Source organism: Bolinopsis microptera, chromosome 5 (assembly GCF_026151205.1).
Source record: "Bolinopsis microptera isolate Bmic1 chromosome 5, MBARI_Bmic_1.0, whole genome shotgun sequence".
Lineage (NCBI taxonomy): Eukaryota > Metazoa > Ctenophora > Tentaculata > Lobata > Bolinopsidae > Bolinopsis > Bolinopsis microptera.
This window is the reverse complement of record NC_087076.1, coordinates 7,804,505-7,828,909: the sequence shown is the minus strand read 5'-3', so window position 1 is coordinate 7,828,909 and position 24,405 is coordinate 7,804,505. Positions and strand designations below refer to the sequence as shown.

At 39.1% G+C, this 24,405-nt stretch overlaps 2 protein-coding genes across 2 annotated transcripts in view; one reads left to right on the top strand and one right to left on the bottom strand.

Moving 5' to 3' along the window:
• The window catches only part of LOC134816001 (3-hydroxyisobutyryl-CoA hydrolase, mitochondrial-like), a 42,069-nt gene that overhangs the window by 10,485 nt on the left and 7,179 nt on the right, over nucleotides 1-24,405 (top strand). The window lies entirely within an intron of this gene.
• Nucleotides 54-23,369, bottom strand: LOC134815408 (sushi, von Willebrand factor type A, EGF and pentraxin domain-containing protein 1-like). The gene is made up of 9 exons (XM_063823942.1): nucleotides 23,139-23,369; nucleotides 22,277-23,017; nucleotides 21,910-22,089; nucleotides 21,547-21,756; nucleotides 8,878-9,054; nucleotides 3,964-4,137; nucleotides 1,238-1,399; nucleotides 299-472; nucleotides 54-160 (listed from the first exon to the last, which is right to left on the bottom strand). The coding sequence occupies exons 1-9, from the start codon at nucleotides 23,308-23,310 to the stop codon at nucleotides 54-56; spliced, it is 2,097 nt and encodes a 698-aa protein (XP_063680012.1). The 5' UTR covers nucleotides 23,311-23,369.

Here is a 24,405-nt window from a genome sequence, read left to right as displayed (position 1 = left end):
GAGTGGTAAGTGGTAGTACCAGTGGTCAAAAGAGGTGAAGGATAGGTTGAAAACTATATCCTGAATAGAAGAGACGGATAATATCTGCATCTACCTGGCTTATAACTTCTAATGTGTAGATTTGTGGAGTTCTCGACAGCCCCAACTGCACAGTTACTGGCTGAAAACAAAACGAAAAATTACATACATGGAACTGCAACTGGAATCTTACCTTCAAAATTTGTAAATTTATTTCTGAACTTGGGTCCACTAAATTAGGAAAGCACAAAATTTCCAAAAAAATTTGATGTAAACTCACGTAAACACCGCGGTAGTTGCTGAAAGAACGTGTTCTCAGTAACACATGTGACGTGGTAAGAGTGGGAGGGGTAATAGTCTCGGTCACATGACACCCTAACCCTCTCTCCTGGTTCCACGCTAGTTCCTGGTGTTACCGTTCCGTGGTCCACGTGCTGACCAGCACATGGCTGGGCTGGATAATTATAATTTCAATAAAATATAACTTTTGTTTCTGAATTTCCAACTAATTTCATCCTGCCGCCAAAAATAGAACGACATCAACCCAAACATAACTTAAAACAAGAAACTCACGCGAACAAGACACTCACGTGAACAAGACACTCACGCGAACAAGACACTCACGCGAATAAGACACTCACGTGAACAAGACACTCACGCGAACAAGACACTCACGCGAATAAGACACTCACGCGAACAAGACACTCACGCGAACAAGACACTCACGTGAACAAGACACTTACGCGAACAAGACACTCACGCGAACAAGACGCTCACGTGAACAAGACACTCACGCGAACAAGACACTCACGCGAACAAGACACTCACGCGAACAAGACACTCACGCGAACAAGACGCTCACGTGAACAAGACACTCACGCGAACAAGACACTCACGCGAACACGACACTCACGCGAACAAGACACTCACGCGAACAAGACACTCACGTGAACAAGACACTCACGCGAACAAGGCACTCACGTGAACAAGACACTCACGTGAACAAGACACTCACGCGAACAAGACACTCACGCGAACACGACACTCACGCGAACAAGACACTCACGCGAACAAGACACTCACGCGAACAAAACACTCACGCGAACAAGACACTCACGCGAACAAGACACTCACGCGAACAAGACGCTCACGTGAACAAGACACTCACGCGAACAAGACACTCACGCGAACAAGACACTCACGCGAACAAGACACTCACGCGAACAGGTGGGAGTATCGCCGGACCTGGCCCTGCCAGCCAAACAGATCATCAACCTGCCCACCAGCTGGTATCCCTCATCACACCGGACCTGCATCTTCCGTTCCGGACCAGCGGACACTACCTCTCCGTGTGTTATTGTAAACCCTGTGCAGTTCCGCGCTGAAAGAATATTTGGTGATTACGTGTTGGTACTTGGTGATCACGTGTTGGTATGCACTGATCACGTGTTGGTATGCACTGATCACCTGTTGGTATGCACTAATCACGTGTTGGTATGCACTGATCACGTGTTGGTATGCACTGATCACGTGTCGGTATGCACTGATCACGTGTTGGTATGCACTGATCACGTGTTGGTATGCACTGATCACGTGTTGGTATGCACTGATCACGTGTCGGTATGCACTGATCACGTGTTGGTATGCACTGATCACGTGTCGGTATGCACTGATCACGTGTTGGTATGCACTGATCACGTGTCGGTATGCACTGATCACGTGTTGGTATGCACTGATCACGCGTCGGTATGCACTGATCACGTGTTGGTATGTTCTGATCACGTGTTGGTATGCACTGATCACGTGTTGGTACGCACTAACATGGATGTGTGGCGAACAGTAAACACGTCAGTTCCACGCTAACTGTTTTGGCACTTGCTTCCAGTTCGTTTAACTAATTAACTCGTGATCGTGATTATATTATATGTATTTTTTGAAAATGCTAAGATTTTGAATCAAAATTCTTCGTTACATTTTTGGTGTCGATAACTAGTTTGAATTTAATTAACTCAACTTCCGGGTATGAATATGAATATGTAGCATGTCGTAAGTCGTTATGAAATCTACTTACTTTAATTGTAACATTGTCAACAGTGAGTGTATTTAGTCTAATTTTATATAAGGGTACACAAATTCAGTTTGACAATACAAGAGCATTTTAACCACCACTGAAAGCACTCTAACAACGGTTAACTTGGGGGTAAATGACAATTTAGTGCAGGGATGACTGGACAGCGCACAGCCTCTTCATTCAGTGTGTTATATAAATACTAAGCCTGGGGTCCCCAGGTAAGTCCAGGGGGTGTAAATTTGAGCTCGAACAATGGCTCTAAAATTATCAGCTTAGATGCTTTGTTTGGCGATATTCCGTTAGACTTCGAAGTTCACGTTCCGTTTCGTTGCTTTTATCAGGTCGCTAGGTGTGTCTTCATATGTTCGTTTAAAGGTTTTGATATTACCAACCTTAAGGAACTGATTGTTAGAAATAGGGTAACACGAAACATAACGATATAATTTTTTATTTACCTCAGTACAGACAATATATATAAATTAATATTTAAATAAATTCAATCGGCGAAAATTACTCCTAGTAAAATTTCGCTTTAATTTGGTTGAAAAAGACCATAAAGTTCATCATTTTCAGGCATGACATTAGAAAACATACTATCACAAGTATGGTGTCACTTATCTTTCATCTTTGGTGTTCTTGGTAACAGTCTTGTGATCTACTCCACAGTCAAACACAAAGCAATCAAATTAGACAAACTTTCCGTGTGGATCATACAAAACTTGGCAGTCTCAGATCTGATCAATTCGATTCTAGTCTTGGTTCCAGTTATCGTATCTCTTCACGCCAACGATCAGTGGATCCTGGGTGATACCTTCTGCACTACATCGATGTTTTACAACAACTGCAGTATTGTCGCCAGTGCGATCTTGATAAATGCTCTCAGCTTGAATAAGATGTTGAGATGTTTGTTTCCACTGCGCTTCATGAACACTTCCAAAACTCAACAAAGGTTGGTTACCATAGTGACAGCTGTCTCAGTTATGATCATTCCAGCTTTCCAATTCTTCAAGTACACTATCAAACATGAGTTTATCGTGCAATTTTCGCCTTCCAGATGCCAATGTGTGTCATTCAAAAAGTCGTTCAACATCACCGGCGCTCCTATTTCAGCATTACTTCTGGTGAGTATAATCCAACTACTGCCCTGTCTAAGTATGTGTACCTTAAACACGATTCTTGTAACCTACGCGCTGAAGAAATCCAACAGATCTGTTAATATTTGGAATTTTCTGATTGTTGTCATGGTAACGGCTTCCTTCCTACTCTCGATGCTGCCTTATTTTGTGTTTATTTTGGTTAACTATGATGTCGATCGGTCAGCCATCATAGTTGATCGGTACAGAGAGCTAAAGATGCGAGTCATCGTTTTCATCACTTTCCTACAACTGTGGTCCAACCCAATAATCTATTTGGTAACCAACCAAAACTTTAAGAATTACATGATGCAACTAGTGGCTAAACAATTGTGTCCTGATATAATACGCCAACACTCAAGGACTCAAGGTTAAACCTGAAGCAACCCAATCTCCTGCTCATTGAAGAAAAATAACATAAGCAAAATAGTTCCAATTAAAATTAATTGGTAGCTTGTATTCAATATATATGTATTTCTCGCAGAGGTCTTAGACTAATGGGGCGAAACAAATTAAGTCAAACATTCCAGGAAAATTATGTTTAAAATGCGAGTTTTCTTGTCCTTTAGTACTTTACTACACAAATTACTGTAGACTGTAGTGATTAGTGTGATATTAACAAACTTGCTAATATCGAATTTCTAGTATCATCCCAACTTCGTTTAAGTCCATAAACCACCATAGGTCACTGAAATCGCATAAAAACGCACGACTATAACACTGAATAAACTCCACACTTACGTTTACACGTGGGCTTGGTCGAGGTCCTTTCCCCTGCTGTGCACGTGACTCTAGCAGAACCAATCAACTCAAAGTTCACATCACATGACACCAAGACACTTTGACCCGGCTGTATCGTACCTCCAGAGTGCCGGACTGTCCCATTCTGTATCTCAAACTCCGGGCATGGTAGAGCTGAAAATGTTGGTGTCAAAGAGGCTAGGTAAGCATATGTTGTGTTGGAAAGGTTCGAGATATCTGTAAAAAGTGGGTTAACTAATAACTTGATCTTTTCTATCGAGTAAAATTTTGCTTTTGAATATGCCGCGCATTGTTTTCCACATTTATCACGCGCGTTACAAATTATATTTATTTCGTATGGAGTGTGCGCCTGACTAACCCAGTAGATGAATCCATAAATTTGGAACATGGGCACATCGCAGTATTGGCCGTATTTGAGTGCTGGGAAGGCTCAGTTCGGTTTTCTAAAATGGATATAGCCGTAAGCTAGGCCTAGGAGCCATCAAAAGTCGTATAAAATTACCCATGGAATGACCAGAAATGAACGAAAATGAACATTCTTCTCAAAGTGCTCAGAATGGTTTAAAATGGGTCGGAAAGTGTTTACATTGGTCCTAGGACCACTCAAACCAAGTTTGGGAATCACTGCATGTCTAGAACCGATGTTACCAATGTTCCAAAATGTTCCAATTTTGGCACAATAATCCTCCTGAGAATCCAGATTTTTGGAACATGGGCACATCGAAGTATTGGCTGTATTTAAGTGCTGGGAAGCCTCAATTCGGTTTTCTAAGATGGATATAGGTAAAAACTAGGCCTAAGAGCCATCAAAACTCAAATAACATTACCCAGGTTCATGGAATGAACGAAAATGAACAAAAATGAATATTGTCCTAAAAATGCTCAGAGCGGTTTAAAATTGGTCGGAAAGTGTTTATATTAGTCCTAGGACCACTCAAACCAAGTTTGGGAATCACTGCATGTCTAGAACCGATGTTACCTATGTTCCAAAATGTTCCAATTTTGGCACAATAATCCTCCTGAGAATCCAGATTTTTGGAACATGGGCACATCGAAGTATTGGCTGTATTTAAGTGCTGGGAAGCCTCAATTCGGTTTTCTAAGATGGATATAGGTAAAAACTAGGCCTAAGAGCCATCAAAACTCAAATAACATTACCCAGGTTCGTGGAATGAACGAAAATGAACAAAAATGAATATTGTCCTAAAAATGCTCAGACAGAACGGTTTAAAATTGGTCGGAAAGTGTTTATATTAGTCCTAGGACCACTCAAACCAAGTTTGGGAATCACTGCATGTCTAGAACCGATGTTACCAATGTTCCAAAATGTTCCAATTTTGTCACAATAATCCTCCTGAGAATCCAGATTTTTGGAACATGGGCACATCGAAGTATTGGCTGTATTTAAGTGCTGGGAAGCCTCAATTCGGTTTTCTAAGATGGATATAGGTAAAAAATAGGCCTAAGAGCCATCAAAACTCAAATAACATTACCCAGGTTCATGGAATGAACGAAAATGAAACAAAAATGAAAATTTTCCTTAAAGCGCTCAGAATGGTAAGAAAATGGTGGCAAAGAGTCAATATTTTCGTCCAACAGAGTCTTAAAGTTGCATTCAGAATTATGTACAATTAGCACACGTACCTCCAAGAGAAGGCAGAAATTATTTTATTGAGCAACTATTTTGGTTTTAATAGTCCCCCAATATATTGATGTATTTGTTCGTTGAGGGATGAAGGTTGCGGGTGAAAGGGTTGGTTGAGCGAGGTAGGTTGCTGGTGAAGGGGTTGGTTGCGTTAGGTAGGCTGGTGGTGAATAAGTTGGTTGAGGGATGAAGATTGCTGGTGAAGGGGTTGGTTGAGTGAGGTGGACTGCTGGTGCTTCTTTGAACTGGTAGATAAAGAGGTAGGCTCATCAATTTAGTGAAGGGATTCATTGTCGTTGTAGTTGTTGTGGTTAACAGAGAGGGAAAATGATTTGTATAACTTAATTATCTATTTATTCTCTTCTTATTCATTAACAAGCTTGCTAAGTTAATCCTATTGCTGATGACCTGATCTGATCTTACGCCTCTACATCCGATCACACCAAATAAGATCGGATAACCTTGCTACGCTCGGATCACCTTATTCAGATCACATCTTTATTTGCTTCCACACATCTATTACACGAAGTGATGTGATACAAATGAAACTGATGTGATCTAAATATAGGGTGTACATTGTGTGACTGTCTGACTGTTTATGGAATCACTGCATGCCCAGAACCGATACGAGGGGTGCAGAATACCGAACCATCTTAACAGTACAGTAAATGAATAGTCTGTTGATTGGCCTTATGACTCTTTCGTAAACTCTTTGGAATTGCTCAGAGCGGTTTAAAATTGGTCGGAAAGTGTTTGTATTGGTCCTAAGACCACTCGAATTGGAACATTTTGGAACATTGGTAACATCGGTTCTAGACATGCAGTGATTCCCAAACTTGGTTTGAGTGGTCCTAGGACTAATATAAACACTTTCCGACCAATTTTAAACCGTTCTGAGCATTTTTAGGACAATATTCATTTTTGTTCATTTTCGTTCATTCCATGAACCTGGGTAATGTTGTTTGAGTTTTGATGGCTCTTAGGCCTAGTTTTTACCTATATCCATCTTAGAAAACCGAATTGAGGCTTCCCAGCACTTAAATACAGCCAATACTTCGATGTGCCCATGTTCCAAAAATCTGGATTCTCAGGAGGATTATTGTGACAAAATTGGAACATTTTGGAACATTGGTAACATCGGTTCTAGACATGCAGTGATTCCCAAACTTGGTTTGAGTGGTCCTAGGACTAATATAAACACTTTCCGACCAATTTTAAACCGTTCTGTCTGAGCATTTTTAGGACAATATTCATTTTTGTTCATTTTCGTTCATTCCATGAACCTGGGTAATGTTATTTGAGTTTTGATGGCTCTTAGGCCTAGTTTTTACCTATATCCATCTTAGAAAACCGAATTGAGGCTTCCCAGCACTTAAATACAGCCAATACTTCGATGTGCCCATGTTCCAAAAATCTGGATTCTCAGGAGGATTATTGTGCCAAAATTGGAACATTTTGGAACATTGGTAACATCGGTTCTAGACATGCAGTGATTCCCAAACTTGGTTTGAGTGGTCCTAGGACTAATATAAACACTTTCCGACCAATTTTAAACCGTTCTGAGCATTTTTAGGACAATATTCATTTTTGTTCATTTTCGTTCATTCCATGAACCTGGGTAATGTTATTTGAGTTTTGATGGCTCTTAGGCCTAGTTTTTACCTATATCCATCTTAGAAAACCGAATTGAGGCTTCCCAGCACTTAAATACAGCCAATACTTCGATGTGCCCATGTTCCAAAAATCTGGATTCTCAGGAGGATTATTGTGCCAAAATTGGAACATTTTGGAACATTGGTAACATCGGTTCTAGACATGCAGTGATTCCCAAACTTGGTTTGAGTGGTCCTAGGACTAATATAAACACTTTCCGACCAATTTTAAACCGTTCTGAGCATTTTTAGGACAATATTCATTTTTGTTCATTTTCGTTCATTCCATGAACCTGGGTAATGTTATTTGAGTTTTGATGGCTCTTAGGCCTAGTTTTTACCTATATCCATCTTAGAAAACCGAATTGAGGCTTCCCAGCACTTAAATACAGCCAATACTTCGATGTGCCCATGTTCCAAAAATCTGGATTCTCAGGAGGATTATTGTGACAAAATTGGAACATTTTGGAACATAGGTAACATCGGTTCTAGACATGCAGTGATTCCCAAACTTGGTTTGAGTGATCCTAGGAACAATATAAACACTTTCCGACCAATTTTAAACCGTTCTGAGCATTTTTAGGACAATATTCATTTTTGTTCATTTTCGTTCATTCCATGAACCTGGGTAATGTTGTTTGAGTTTTGATGGCTCTTAGGCCTAGTTTTTACCTATATCCATCTTAGAAAACCGAATTGAGGCTTCCCAGCACTTAAATACAGCCAATACTTCGATGTGCCCATGTTCCAAAAATCTGGATTCTCAGGAGGATTATTGTGCCAAAATTGGAACATTTTGGAACATTGGTAACATCGGTTCTAGACATGCAGTGATTCCCAAACTTGGTTTGAGTGGTCCTAGGACTAATATAAACACTTTCCGACCAATTTTAAACCGTTCTGAGCATTTTTAGGACAATATTCATTTTTGTTCATTTTCGTTCATTCCATGAACCTGGGTAATGTTATTTGAGTTTTGATGGCTCTTAGGCCTAGTTTTTACCTATATCCATCTTAGAAAACCGAATTGAGGCTTCCCAGCACTTAAATACAGCCAATACTTCGATGTGCCCATGTTCCAAAAATCTGGATTCTCAGGAGGATTATTGTGACAAAATTGGAACATTTTGGAACATAGGTAACATCGGTTCTAGACATGCAGTGATTCCCAAACTTGGTTTGAGTGGTCCTAGGAACAATATAAACACTTTCCGACCAATTTTAAACCGTTCTGAGCATTTTTAGGACAATATTCATTTTTGTTCATTTTCGTTCATTCCATGAACCTGGGTAATGTTATGCTACTTTCGATGGCCCTTAGACCTAGCTTGCAACTATATCCATCATTTACAATTATTTTTGGCACTATTTAGAGCTTATTAGGGCAAATAAATGCATGGCACACTTTTGGCACAATTTTGGCACATGTTCCAAAAATGTTCCAAAAATCTGGATTCATCAACTCGACTAACTTGAAGTAATGCCCAATTTCTGAGTGGCGTGCCAAACTTTTTGGCACAGTTTACGAACTACTACACCAATATATTTAAAACAATAAGATATTCGAACAAGTTTAGAAATGAACAGGAGACTCACGTAAACACTCGGGAAGGGGTGGGACGAAGGTTCTTTTACTGAAACACTTAGGAGTGATCTGGTGAGAAAGCTTGTATCCAGCATTGCACTGTATCGTTAACGTTCTGTTCGGACTCAAAGGAAACTCTGACGTTACCATACCGTTCACAATATTTGGCTTCTCGTTGCAATTAACAGCTGAAATACAGTTTTGTGCTAATATCTATATTTAGAGTTTGTGGTCGGTACCTAGAGATTGTTTCCACGTATATCCACTAGGAACAATGTCGGATACCCCACGACCACTTCTAAATTTTACCCTAGAAAAATCCCCCTTACAAGTAGTCCCGTACATTATATAGCAGGTAACCAGGAAGCTGGCTTGCTTGCAGTACAATTAATTGTTGTGGGGGCCACAACTAATAAGGAACGTGGTGTAATGTGCGTCCCAACTACTGACACCAGGTCAGCTTGGATCTCAATCTTTAAATACTTTTACTGTACATTTTAACATGTGATCTGTGGTTTGGGCACGATTTTTATAGACATTGATTTTTAGTACAGTCAAATCCGTCTTTTTGTCGGACAAAATTCGCAACAAAGCGATTTTAACGGGATATGGTCGGGACAGGTTCCAGGAATCATTCCAGAAAAGTCCCAAAAAATCTGACTTGAGCAAAATCCACAATTACCACTTTTTTACCACCTTTTTACCACTTTGGTTTTCCGCAAACAAGTCACGTTCTGAATATCCTAGAAGATTCTAGTTTAAAGCAGTGTGTTAAGGAAACAAAGGAGAACAACTTTTTCTTTAACAACTTTTTCAAAAATAAATTATTTAATTAATTAATTAAATAATTAATAAATTTTCAAATATTTAAAAAATATATTTTCATAAAAAATGTTCACAATTAAATTACACGTACAATGAACTAATTTTCATAAAACTTTTGAAAATTTTCACTTTCAATATTTTGGACTTGTAAAATTTTCGAAATTTGTAAAGAATAACCACTTTTTACCACATTGGATCTCCGCTAATAAAACGACTTCTGAATGTCGTAGAAGGTTGTAGATTGAACCGATGTGTTAATAACATAAGAGAGAACAACTTTTATTCGCCAACCTTTGGATTAGATAATTAATTAATCAGTTAATCAATTATTTAACAAATATTCAAAAATTATAAAAATTATTTTCGATCAAAATATTTTAAAATTGCATAACACGAATAATTAACAATTTTTCATCAAATTGATTGGAAAATCGAAGCAGCACTTTATATAACCAATATATACTAGATACTTATGAGTCCTCAGCTGGCACATTGGTGCAATTGTCCTGACATTTGAGGCAGGTTGATCCACAATGTATTCCTGCTTTTCTGCATGAACAAGCATTGCCACAACCTGACTTTAAACAGTTGCAACTGATGTTTTGAATGAACGTGGTCGTTAAATACCATTTAGAAATCAAAATATCCTCCAAGTTTAGGGGGAGTGGGGGTGCCGTGAGTTAATACACATACGTTGAGTCTTGTAATCAACATAATCGTGTTTGCGAACATGCTGTTAACTGCACATTGCAATAGGCCATTACATTCGGAATATGATCTGAATTCTGAAAAGATATTGGCGCGAAACAGACTGAAAATGACGAAGTCATCAAGTAATTCGTTTATCTCGTTAGCGAAATTGATTGGGTAATCAATGATTACCTAATCGCTAATCATGCGACAGGGTGCTACGATACCGTAATTGGGCTTTGTGCACGATCCCTATAGTGGGAATCTAGTGCACTAAGCTACGGAGAAACAATACCCTAGCGTATGCACTCCTACTAAAGGCCCTTTATTATTACTTACTTACTTGGGTTGGGTTCCGAGCTAGAGTGCTACCAGGCCAAGAATGTCTTGCATATCCACCGCCAAGTAGTAGCGCGTCAGAGGCACGTGCCACCGGCCCACTCCAGCATTGAGTTCTTGTTCTGTCCAGTGTACCCAGGTGTTGAATGGTGGAGTGTCAGGGAATTCATTGAGGAAAGCATCAAGAGCAGGTTTGAAAGCGGTCAAGGTTAGGAGGGACTTGATGCTAGGAGGGACCACGTTGTACAGTACAGACTACAGAGGCTCTAGAGGCAAAGGAGTTGAACCTCAGGTTATTGACACTAGTGTACTTGGAGGACCCTAGTGGTCGTATACACGTAGTTCCGTATCGTGAGGTCTCGCGGAAGTTGATGTTCATACTGTTTGGAGTAAGATTGTTATAGATCTTCCAAACTAGGATGATAGTGTATCTCTCACGACGCCTTTGAAGGGAGTACATAGACAGGCGACGGAGGTGTTCCCAGTAGTTGAGATTTCCAAGACCCTGGATTTTAGCAGTGAAGGATCGTTGAACTGCTTCGAGTTTAATAATTTCGCACTGCATGTGAGGAGACCACAGAGGACAGCAGTATTCCAGATGAGATCGTACGTAGGATTTGTACAGGAGCATCATGCTCGCTACATCTTACGAATAAGTTCTCTTCTGGGCTTGGGAATGGAGGATTGTGATGACACTTGGATGTTTCTGCTGTGCGAGGGAGCGTGCTTAGAGCATATGAACGCTACCTTGTCTTCAAACAATGTCCAAGCTGTATCCTGATCGTTGCTTGGGTCAGTGATAGAAGCCCAGTCTACTTCTACCAGTTCTGCATTAATGGCATCCCAGTATGCTGAGTTGAAGTTAATGTCATCAAGGAGGCAGGAGGGGGTGAAGACTGGCCGTTCCGGAGTCTGCGAGGGGAGGAGGAGTTCAGGATTGAGGAGAGTGCAGCTCACAATGTCATGATCTGATAACTCTGTCTTGGTAACAGAGATACTATGGATCGAGTCAGAGTCGTTTGAGAAAACGAGATCTAAGATGTTGTTCTTGCGAGTTGGCTCGAGGACTTCTTGTTGGAGCAGGCATTCTTCATTGAAGTTCAGAAGTGCTAGGGCTGATTGTCGGTCTGAAAGGGAAATACTGCATCCTGAGTCGATAGAAGAATTCGTCCAGTTGATAAAGGGTAGGTTGAAGTCTCCTGTAATGTGCAGTACAGGGGTGCGTTGAATTCCGTTGATGAACTGTTGGAGGGTAGAGAGGCATTCATCAAACTTGTCAAAAGGAGCTGAAGGGGGCCGGTAAATGCCCGCTATCACGATGTTAGCTTCTTTACTGTAGATGGCGACAAGTTCACAGTAGGAGTTTGAGAAGGACTTTGTTTCTTCTTCTGTGATGGAGTTGTGGAGATAGGTAGCGGCTCCGCCACAAGCTCGACTGGTACGCTCCGCTCGGTAGCCGGTATAACCTGGGATGTGAACCTCCGCATCTAAGTGATACGACTTGAGGTGGGTTTCCGTCAAGGTGAAGAAAGGGGTGTGGATCGGGTTGGAGCTGATAGACTTTCCATCGCTGGTTGGTGATGCCAGGATTCATTCCTTAAATTAAATATTGAAGCTTACGCTTCCAAACGAACCAGTTTAACAATCTAGTTTAAAAGCACAACACTAAGTCGAGAGATGATGTGTAAATAGTTATTATCTATAATATAATAGTATCGTACAAATTTGGATATTTTACCGTTTATTCCATTTATCTGCATCTCTTTTTATCTGTTATCTAATCTATGTGACGGTGTTTGTTCTATTATTCAAGTAAATTCATTTTACGTTTTACGTCACGGCAAAGATTTTTGGTAAAAAAATTATATTTTTGAAATTTTTAAAAATTTACTTATCATCTAATTAATTAATCGATTAATTATCTAATCCAAAGGTTGGCGAATAAAAGTTGTTCTCTTTTATATTTTGAACACATCGGTTCAATCTAGAACCTTCTACGACATTCAGAAGTCGTTTTATTAGCGGAGATCCTATGTGGTAAAAAGTGGTAAATAGTGGTTTAGTTATTCTTTACGAATTTTACAAGTCCAAAATATTGAAAGTGAAAATTTTCAAATTTTTTATAAGAATTAGTTCAATATACGTGGAATTTAATTGTGAACATTTTTTATGAAAATATATTTTTTAAATATTTGAAAATTTATTAATTATTTAATTAATTAATTAAATAATTTATTTTTGAAAAAGTTGTTAAAGAAAAAGTTGTTCTCCTTTGTTTCCTAAACACACTGCTTTAAACTAGAATCTTCTAAGATATTCAGAACGTGACTTATTTGCGGAAAACCAAAGTGGTAAAAAGGTGGTAAAAAAGTGGTAATTGTGGATTTTGCTCAAGTCAGATTTTTTGGGACTTTTCTGGAATGATTCCTGGGACCTGTCCCGACCATATCCCGTTAAAATCGCTTTGTTGCGAATTTTGTCCGACAAAGGCTCAAATAAGGACGGATTTGACTGTACTATTTGGTGAAATATAGGAACTTTTTTCTTGGGGTTTATTTCAGTTATATCGACACTTCATGTACTACAAATTGAATACAAATACTGGAACAAAGAAGATAAAGTACATTACTTAACAACACAGTGAGACCACACCTGAAGCCGATCAAGTTACTTTTCAAAGGTTCATAAATCTGTGTGACAGTCAAACAGAGTTATATATAGGCCTATATAAGCCATTTATTTCAGTAGCAAACGCCCATAGTTGAATCTGTCTGTGATCTCACTTCAAAATCACTTCCAGTGGTTGAGAAGTCAGATTTTCCCGCCAGTGGTTAAGTGGTTGCTATGCGTGCAAAAAATTATCACGTGACTGGCGTTTCGCGCAGCAAAATAGACGCCTCCGCAGAGATGGCGCAGTATATATTAAGAAGGAGTCGACTTCTGTCCTCACCGTTGCAATGTTTCGCCACCTCATATTATATCCAAACCCTATTTCTTATCCCCTACGATCTTTCGAATAGTTATTGTTAGAAGTCCTCTGACTCCTTTTATAGCACCTTCGCCACATAATTACCATTCCAACCGTAAAGAAATGAATTTTCAGAAGTGTTGCCATATTTTAAACGTTTCAAGCTGGGGGATTTTGTGTGAGTGATACTGAACAGGATCGTTAACAGAGTCAATTTGGACTAAATTTTACGATCAATACAGTGTTCTTAACGAACGAAATCTTGGAACATTGAGGAATGATCGTTTTGCTGCAGAATTTTGTCAGGGGGCAAAGCCACCCGGATTTATTTTGAAACCCATACACAATATACATGGCAATTTAAAGCAAATAAAATATGTGGGTTTTCTAAAATTAAGGACGAAATGTAGCTATAACGATCAGCAGCAGTTATTTTCTTATATCCATATTATTTTTTTCTGGTCTATTTGATTCTAATATGCTGCCTGATAAAAACCTGATGAAGCTCGTCCATATCGCCCAGCACGCCAAGCAAGGGCTTTTCTGTGCGATACGAGGAGGTCCGGAATCATGACCACTGATTGGATGACCATATCTTATGTCAGGCTCAACAAGCACCCCCACGAGGCCAACATGGAGAAACATAAAATAAAATGAAATGAAGAAGTGTTTTCTAAAAAGACATTATTGTAAGAAACCAATCAGCAGTTGTTCTGCAAGGAATTTTTTAATGTGCTATATTTTCAAACCATTTCTCAGATTCTCTCATCTTCTGAATCCTGCTGCTCGTTTGGCGGTGCTATATTTTCAAACCATTTCTCAGATTCTCTCATCTTCTGAATCCTGCTGCTCGTTTGGCGGTGCTACAATTGCAAGTAATTTACTTGAATAGCTCTTTACCATATAGAATTTCCCAACAAGAGCTTTATTTTCTAAATCCATTGGCTCGTTTGGTAGTTGCTGGCGCGACGCCCATATCACTCAATTTGATCTTTGCGGCAACCATTTTTTCAAATGACCATTTCGCTCTGTCTCCACAGTCTTGTCACCGACCAGACAGCTAACTAAATAACTTCCCGGCCATTTACTGCTAATAGTTTAGGGGAGACACTTGATCCTGCAGACAGCGAGTATTTTGTGAATCTTCCGAAGAGGCTGGTTTGACGCACATAGTTATGTGTTAGATGATTAGAATTTTAAGAGACCGTCTCATCAAGTGAACAGAGCACATAGTTATGTGTTAGATGATTAGAATTTTAAGAGACCGTCTCATCAAGTTAACAGAGCACATAGTTATACTGTGTCATTCAGGATCAGTAGCAGTATTTCAATACCAGCTATTATAAAACCACAGTTTAATTAGTAAAATTAGTAGGATTATTATACTTATCGCGTGTTCAATTTAACTTGGTTAAAGGATTAAACCTCATCAGTTGATGAAGTGTTAAATATCATCCAATCAGTCTCGCCCACCTGGATTTCTTACGCTATGGACTTATTATTATTAAGTACTCCACTATGAAACTTAATCAAAATTAGTAACTTTTATATTAATTAATCCTGTACCAGCGCACAATTCTAGGAAATTTTGTATGGGAATCATCGCGGGGAATCATCCACCACTTTTCCCGAGCCCGGACACATTTTGTGGCCCAATTTCACAGTCTGACTCCCTGAGACATTTATTTTAGGGCACACGTGTTACTCTATAAATTGTTAATAAGCTGTCTATGGTATTGAGAAATTAATAGATGATTAAAACAGCTTTCACCTAGATCTGGATAATTTTCAGCGGTAATGAATTAAAGTCGTGGTTGCGTCCTACAAGTTAGTTTTAATAATTGAAAACAGTTCCGTCATACCAGTCTTCTCTACCTTTATTCTGGTGTTTTCTCTCAATTTTAACTTCCAGGTATTTCTTAATATGAAAGTGGTAATGATCACGAGATGTATCGTTTACTATATTCTTAATTTACTATATTCTTAATCTCTTTAGCATATTTTCTTAGCACCGGACTGCAACAGCTTTAAGGTTTTTTATGTATAAAAAGTTCCACTGTATTTCAAACTAAAAAGGCTATTAAAATTATCATATTTTAGAAATTCTTAAAATGTTGACATCTCGTAGCTAAAATCCGGTGCTGTAGGAACCGGACCGGATTAAAATCTTTAACTATCTGGCTTGATCCAGATTTAGTCTTGTCAACCTGCAATGAACTGATAAACCATTACAGTTCACGTAGCGGACTTAGTCGTGTGGAACGTTATCATACCATAATGTCACGCTCATTCTGAACTTTTGACATATTTGTCAGCATTCCATAAATACTTTAAAAGCATCTCTCCAAAAATTTTAAATCACACCGGTGACCGGTCCCAGCGATGTAGCTTCTCTGAGCTATGGAGGCCCTTTCATTGGGAGTCTGCTAAATGTCCACATAGTACTGTGCCTGCCCGGTCATCGACTGAGATCTATTCTTAACTTTGAGTAGCCGCCTTAGCACAAAGATTATTTCATTTTAGTAATCTACTCAGCTCCCTTTTATGTGGTTGATTGAAGTGTTGAAGAAATAACCTAGTAGTAATATAGGCGTGCACGAAGTAAAATACTTTTAGTAAGTAAAGTTACCAAGTAATCAGTGAACATTAATACGCGGAATGCGTGTCTTGCATGACAAGTAATGACATCCTGTGATGTCTGCTTGCGGTTTAGCTGAAAATCGTGATGATACAGCTCAAAAATAGACCAAGTATGAACCACATCAGTTTTGGAAAACTAAAGAATTTCTCAGGAATTTGTATTTTTTATGACATGACTCGGCGTTAGGCGCCATTTTAAAAATACCTAATACATACAATGATACAATACTGAAGGCCAGTCTGGTGAAATAAGGATAGATATATTTCAATATTCCTCAATCTGCAAGTCCCTACTAGGCCCTACCAAGATTGAAACTGTGACAACTAGGGCCGTATCTATGACAACTAGGGCCGTATTCCAGGAGCCCAATAAAAATTATGCAACATCTCAGCTCGCCCAGCTCGCAAGCGAAAAGTTTGAATTTCTAAGCAGGTTCTGAAGTAAAATTCTTAATGTAATTCTTAAAATAAGATGAATTTATTAAAAAATTGTTCTTGGAAAGCCCCGGATTTGTTTGAACACATGAATTTTAATGCAACTAATTGACCGGCAAGTAGTGGCCACCACTGAAAGTATATAATTTCTGCAAGCATCGAAGGAGCTGCTCCTAGCTAAGCAGGACATCAATTGTGTTAAACTTGTTTTGTTTACACAAATTGCCAGGGAAAAAAGAGAATTTGTAAGTAAGTGAAATTTACCTTCACTATACAATGTATACAATATACACTAATCACTATACACCTCACAGTACACCTCACAGAAGTGATGACTATTATAACAGTACAATTATAGGGACCAGTAAGAGTTTAAGAGTTACACCGCCGCCCCAACCGTGAAAGGTGTCTCATGTCAACCCACTCAACACCACTCTTGATCATATGCCTTTACCAGTGTTTCCCAACCTAATTAACCACTTCGAACACCCTCTCATCACGGCTGCGGTCTACACCGGGGAAAGGGCGACGACTAACTTCTAACGACCCCCCCCCCCGGCCCCCTCCCACTGTGATACATAGCATTGGCTCAGCACTGCGCGGGACAATTTGAATTTGGACAATAGACTTAATAAAGGCGCTGCCATTGGATGAGGATGTTGAGTAGCTTAGACCTGAGGTTAATTACTTCCTTATATGGGATAATTGGCCAAGAGGAGCACGTCTAAAATGCTGCCAAGCCCTGAGGCGTCTCAACATTAACTGAGCACGTGACCAAATGTTTAGATGTAATTATTGGGCACTGGTGGTGGTAATGGCTCTAATTGGGTGTTTGAAGAAGCCCTGCCCTATCATGATTCTCACTAACTACACGGATTAAACTATGTCCCAGGGTCACAGCTATAATTCAGATAATTCAAGAAAAATTATCAACTCTTATGACTTGGTAGCTGATCATTGATCAATCTTGTTTTTATTGCAACTCCACGGTGTTAAATGGAATATGGATCCTGATATTAATTTGGTGAGCTCCTAATGAGATAATAAGATAATAAGGTGTTGGTGTGAACGGGAAAACACCGCCTATTATAGCTTAATCTAATCATGTTAAACTGATGTCGACAAGATAGTTGTGGGAATTATCAGGGTCTCAAGAGGACACGTTATTCCTCAGATTATTAAATAATTTGGTAAACACCTTATCATTATAATATCACAATCAGATGATAAAACAGTTAGAGAAACACCATATGACTTATCAATAAATCACAATCATATGATGATCATTTTGACAAACACCTTATCTGGTGTTTATTGCCGAGAAAACACCACAATCTGTAGTAAACACGTGGTAAACACGTGGGGGCGGCCAATCAGCAGATTGTCTGGTCAGGAAATCATCTACCAGGAATAATGATAATACCACTGTTAATACTGTCGGGTTGTATTAATAATTAGATTACATTTCCCGGAGAATCTTCATCATCACATGCAGCATGGCCAACATAACACGGAATTATAGTAGTAGTAGTAGTAGTAGTAGGAGTAGGTAATACTGTGTGTTCTTTGAAGAATCTGAGAGGTGAAGTACCTCAGCTAATCTACAACTTGACGACGAGAGTAATATTGGAATTAATAGTTGTCCTGGTGGGAGGACACTGTTTGTCTTGGTCTGTTACGGTTTGTGGAACAGACACAGGTCACCGTGCGAACTCCTACTCCCCCTCCCCCCCCCCCCTCTTTCTCCCCCCTCCTCCTACTCTTCCCCATCCTCTTCCTCCTCCTCCCCCTCCTTCCCTCCTCCTCCCATTTTAGACAGTGTTACACTTTGTAATGATACTCATTTATTGATTATATTGCTCATTATGGCCCATCCAATTCCCATATTGGCTGTTTTCTGATATCATCATTCTATGAAGTTGTATTTGTATTGAGTTTAACGTGGATACCAGTATATTATGTCGCGGGCTGTAGTTATCTAAACTATTGAATCAGACATATGGTACACTGTAACAGAATAATACTGATTGTATCATAATCAGTCTGATGATAATTCAACTTATTGTGATTTTACTGAAAGTACTTCTTTGTTCTTGAAGTTTGAATATGCCTGACTGCTTTCAAGCATTCCATCAAATCAAGTTGTTATAATTAATGCTGGCGCCTGGCGTGCAATAGAACGATCTGATACAAATGTTGTGTCGCCACAATTCACAACTTTGTTTTAGTATTTAGCGTATTTTGATACACGAGCTTTTAATCTACTTATTGAAGAGGCTTGATGCAGTCACATGTCCCGAATTTAAAGACCACTTCCTGTAAATTTCAGAACGAGATTGAAACTCATTTCACGAGTGTTCGATAATATGGTGGAGTTGCATTTCATTAGCTTATTAGATGAAACCTCAGGCGCACTGCTGGTGCGTGATTAATCGTAGGACACGGGTGATGTTCGTTCCTCATAATTTCTAAGCTTCTCAAAAAACTTTCGGCGTTGAATTCGGTGTCGAGGCCCAGAATTTTGTAGAGCCATACCACAAACTCCCTTCGTCACACACCTCTAACCTATCGTATAATTTCCTCAGAAGAATGGCACTGTTCAGCGAAGGTATCGACTCGTTCCCTGACAACCTTGTAGTCGTGGTGTTCATCTCAATCCTCCTAATTTCCTCCATCCTAAACCCCATTGTGTTTCTGTACAACAACAAGCGCACCAAGTCAGTCCCCGCTTGTTTGTACCGGACCCTGGCTGCCTGTGACTTTTTTACCACCCTCATTTTCTGTACAAACAGCGTGGTTAGGATAGGCAGAAGAGAGGACACCAAGTGTCGGGACAGGCCAGAGTACGGGCCCATTAACAGTGGTCCGGATCTTAGGTTCCTCTTCTTTTGTGATTACCACGATGACCCCAGTACAAGTGATCGGCTTCTCTCCACGCTACTCCGGGGATTTGCTGTGTTTCCCAGCTGTTTGACGGCCACCCTGGTTGTGTGCAGGTACATCAAGATAGTGAGACCGTTCCAGGAAATGAAGCTGAAAGTGTGTCTAGGATTCCCGGTCATCAGCATCACGTACATCTACGCCATCTACTGTTTGCTGTACTTTGACAAGAATGCAATCTACGATTACACAACACTTTCCGTGATAAACCTGGGATACTTCCATCCCATGAAGTACTTCATCTTGTCCCATCTGTTTTCGGAGTGGCCCTATGTAATAGCACAGTTAGTCTCAATTGTTGTGTCCGCCCTGACAATTCTACATCTTCTTAAGCCTTCACCCCAAAAACTATCAAAATCAGCTCCCCGACGCCATTACAACAAAACTAGAACATCAATTAAAATCATCATGACAAACAGCGGTAATGTTCTGATGACACTTGCTTGCCTGTCCTCCTTTTTATTCCTTGTGGTGCTCAAGGACGGACGATTCACACCCTCTTTTCAAGGGATGCTCTTCGTAATCTTTGGACTGATTCCACCTTTTTTGTCAGCAGCAAATCCGGTGGTATTTATCATTATGACCCCAAATGTCATTCGCAGATCTACTAAACAGTGGAAGAATCTTCTGGAAGCATATTTCTCAAAACCTCGGAAATTATTCGTGGGACTGGAAAATATTCGAGTTCACATGTGAGATCATAGTTATTTACTGAATAGAAAAGGAGTCAGTGTTTATAGTTCAATCTCTTGTTTGGGACTGTTTAATCTTCATTATTTTCTGTTCCTTGTTGGAGGGCTGGGGGGATGCAGTGACTAATTTTGATGACCATTTGCAGTTTAAATTAGTCAAAATCAGATGTTTTAAAGTACAACCCAACACAAGAGATATTCAGACTCCACATCAACTTTTAGGATGATATTAAGATTTGAACTGCTAAAAACTTAACACCAGATTGATGAGAGGTTGATGATGACCCCAACTTCTTTTGGGTAGCGAGATCTTATTTATTTTCTTATATCTGAAGAGTGACTGTGTTGAACGGTATGGTTGTCTGACCTTATAGTTGGACAAATACCGCTACTGATACTAATTTGTATATATATTATGTACATCGTTTGAATGTTTTTACTTTGGTGTTATATAAATTGTTCATATCTTATGACTGTTTAATGGTATTTCTGTGTCTCTTTTATTGCATCTGTCATCCCAACTACACGGCTCAAAATAATTATAAACTAAATCACACGAATGAGTAGTGTGTACATTATATATATATCATGAAGTATAAACATTAAAGCTGAGGCCTATAAAAGGAGTAGTTACTCGTTAACAGCAGCACAGTCCGGCACACACCCAGGATGTGCCAATTAAAACAAAGAGCCGATATCTTTGAAGGGTCCGCGTTAATAAGGTGACATGTGTTTCCTGGAGATACCATCCGTGTGTTTCAGATGGCTCTCAATTAGGCTGTCTGTGGAGTATTAGTTACGTGTCCACCTAGTCAGAAAATATGACGGGCTGTATAATTGGAGTGGGTCATTGTTGCGAGGAGATGCCGCAATTTACTTTGAGAATGGGCTGGGCCAAACCTTTTGTTTTATTAAATTAGGGGTAACTTGTACATTTCATAAATGTCACTGTTTGTCATAATACCAGTTAAAATTCACAAAACAATGTGTATTATATTTATAGTAGTATTTATAATGTGCATACTATTACATCAATTGTAATGTTAAAATTTCGATGTTAAATTTGAATATGCAACTCACTATTTATAACTCCAATACCCAATTCCGAAAATTACAACACAGAAAACAAACCAAAATAATCAACTACTCACGGATACATTTAGGCAGTAGTGGAGGATCAATTATGTTCTGTGAGATACAAGTGACCACAGTTTGGTTGTCTAGGGAGTAAGACTCGTTGCAGATAACCTGGATCACAGAACCGGCCCTGAGCTCGTAGTTCTTCTTTTCTGGGTAGACCCGCATCTCATTCAGGTACTGGACGTGGGGCAGCTTTGAGAGAGGCAGGTGACAAGGCATCGCTGTGATAAGAATCGTTTAATAAAACACCCCTTTCAAGGATAATATAATAATGATTTCAAGAATTCTTAGATCAGAATTTTCATAACATTTTTAACCTACACACAACCTCGAGTACTACACATCAGATAAGAAACTGATAACGAAACACCCACCATCGCAGGTAGGAGCTGAGGGCTTGTACTCCCCCTTATTACAGAAGATGGTACTAGCGCCGCTCTGTCTGTAGTTGGTCCCACACTTGATTGTAATGGACGAGCCATGTCGTATGGATTCACTATTATCAAAGTCGATCTTCTCTCCGTTTGCAATGTTTGGAGGTATGCAGCTCTTTTCTGGGGTTATATCGAAATGATTAAAAAGCCATAATTTGCAGCTCAACATAATTAGCATTATATTATGTTCGTTTAGCCGCTACAAATGCTCAAACGGATCCCTTGCTCACTTTCGATATGAGTCGAAACAAGGAAAAACTTTTCACTCAAATTCTTTATTAATTATTAAATTTGCTCAATAGTTTACCTCTACAGCGGGGCAATTCTTCAGGATAGAAAACGTTGTTAGAAATACAGGTCAGTTGAATATCCTGTTCCATCTCATAACCGTCATTGCAGAGTATGTTCACTGTTTCCCTCGGCTTGGCCAGCATTAGTTCACCATTCTCAATATTCCTTGCTGAACAGTTCTTGGGCTCACACTTCGGCGCAGTATCACCAAAAAATTTGTGACCAGACTTACAATAAACAGGTTGCAAGTCTTTATCATAATTTGAGTCACATCTGTACCTCAACTCTTTCCCAGGCTGGGTAATATTACTGAGACTGTACCCATTGGGAACTTCAAGTGCAGCACAAGGCACTGCTTGACATACCGCGTTCAAGTCTTCTGAAAACAATGTGTGGGAGATACAGATTATATCGCTGAGTCTTTCATCTCTTTTGAACCCTTCGTCACATTCAATGAGAACTTTAGTGTTTGGGGCAAGATGCTGGGAGGTTATCTGGCCATTTTTGATGGCATTATGAACACAGCTTCTTGTCTGACAAACAGGTAAAGGCCATTCTGAGAACGTACTGTTTGTTATGCACGTTGCATTGTGTGTGGGAGCGATGTAATCTGATTTGCAGTTTAGTTCTACTTTGTGGTTTGGCTGGATGTAAGAAACATTGTTGTCTACAAAGTCTGGTATGATGTCCTTTGCACTGAGAGGAAGTGGACAAGGAATAGGTTCACAGGATGGGAGATTGGAATAGTTATCTTTTCCTGCAAATTAGAAGTAGTTTAACACCTCAGATTTTAGAGACATTTTAATGTACAAAATTCGAATTGTATAAGACCATAGATTAAAATTTAGTTTTTAAAAGCCATGAAGTGCAATACTCACGAAGTTGACAGGGTATCTGACTGGTACCAGTAAGTTTGTAACCAACACCACATTTGACATGAATGTAATCCCCTACACTCTCACACTGACCATTCTTAATGAATGGCAGGTCGCAAGCATGGTTTGAACCAACGGCTATTTTATTCAGAAGAAGCCATGACAATATTATCATTCCTGAAGGAAGATAATTCTGTTGTGACACTTTCTTCAACAATGTACTTGTCTACAGAAATGCTGCTACTCCTATCGAGATGGAGCTGTTGAATTGCAGACAAAATGATGTCAAAACTGAAAATGAGTTCCCTGATATCTTATTTTCCTTTGCACTTTGCGTAACTTTGTCACATGGTTTCATAGTTCATACTCTAGAAGCATTTAAAACTTAATATAATATAATTAGGGGCTTTAAACTAGTTGGGCAAGACACAACACAGTAAAACAAAAGCCTACATAATTTGAACAAAGCAATAATTCTATGTATAATTCCGACATTCAGTATTCACAAGAAAACAGAAGGCCCAGCTGACATTCAGTATTCACAAGAAAAATTTGCATTTTCTAACTATCAAACTCGACAAAAATGATGAAAGGTACGAAGTTTTATTAAGCGATTTAAAAGACGTATGCAGCAGATTACACCAAAGAGTACTGCTTTAAATGAACTGTAGAAACTAGATGAATGCTCGAACAAAATGTAAGTTAGAGGGTGGAAACAGCATATTTTATTAAAACAGGTAAAAAGCAAGGATCGAAACCTTCTTGAGCTTGGTAACTATCGTCAACAAAATTTGCTGGCATACTCTACACGATCGGAACGGCATTCATGAAACTCACAATGTTTTTGAACTTCGACTAGGTAGCGCTCGATTCAGGTTGTACAAAAATGTGTGTACTAATATTCCTTACAAGGTTCATAATGCGCGGCTCACAACGCGCAATCATTTCCCAAATTTTCCTAATTTATGACATTTCTATTTACTGCTTTTAATCGATTTCATTGTAAATCAAAAATTAACAATAACAACATAATATTAAATAAAAATTAATTTACAGCTAAAGTTAATTTTATTATGATTAAACAAAAATTTTAAACTTAATGAACTTAATTTTGTATTGTATTAACTTTTTTTCGTGATTAATGGTATGCTCACTTCTAAATATTTAATAAAATTAAACAAATAATCAATGGAACAATGTACAATCTAAATTTAAGTACATATTTTAAAAACTTATTACGAAAATATTGTAACAAAATTAAGCCGCGCAC

What these genes read in the sequence shown, in the direction of transcription:
- LOC134815408 (XM_063823942.1), bottom strand. Translation starts at nt 23,310, where the DNA reads ATGATAATATTGTCATGGCTTCTTCTGAATAAAATAGCCGTTGGTTCA. An exon ending in GACCAAGCCCACGTGTAAAC is followed by an intron (nt 1,400 to 3,963) that starts GTAAGTGTGGAG and finishes ATATTCTTTCAG; the next exon opens with CGCGGAACTGCACAGGGTTT. An exon ending in GCAACTACCGCGGTGTTTAC is followed by an intron (nt 161 to 298) that starts GTGAGTTTACAT and finishes TTTTGTTTTCAG; the next exon opens with CCAGTAACTGTGCAGTTGGG.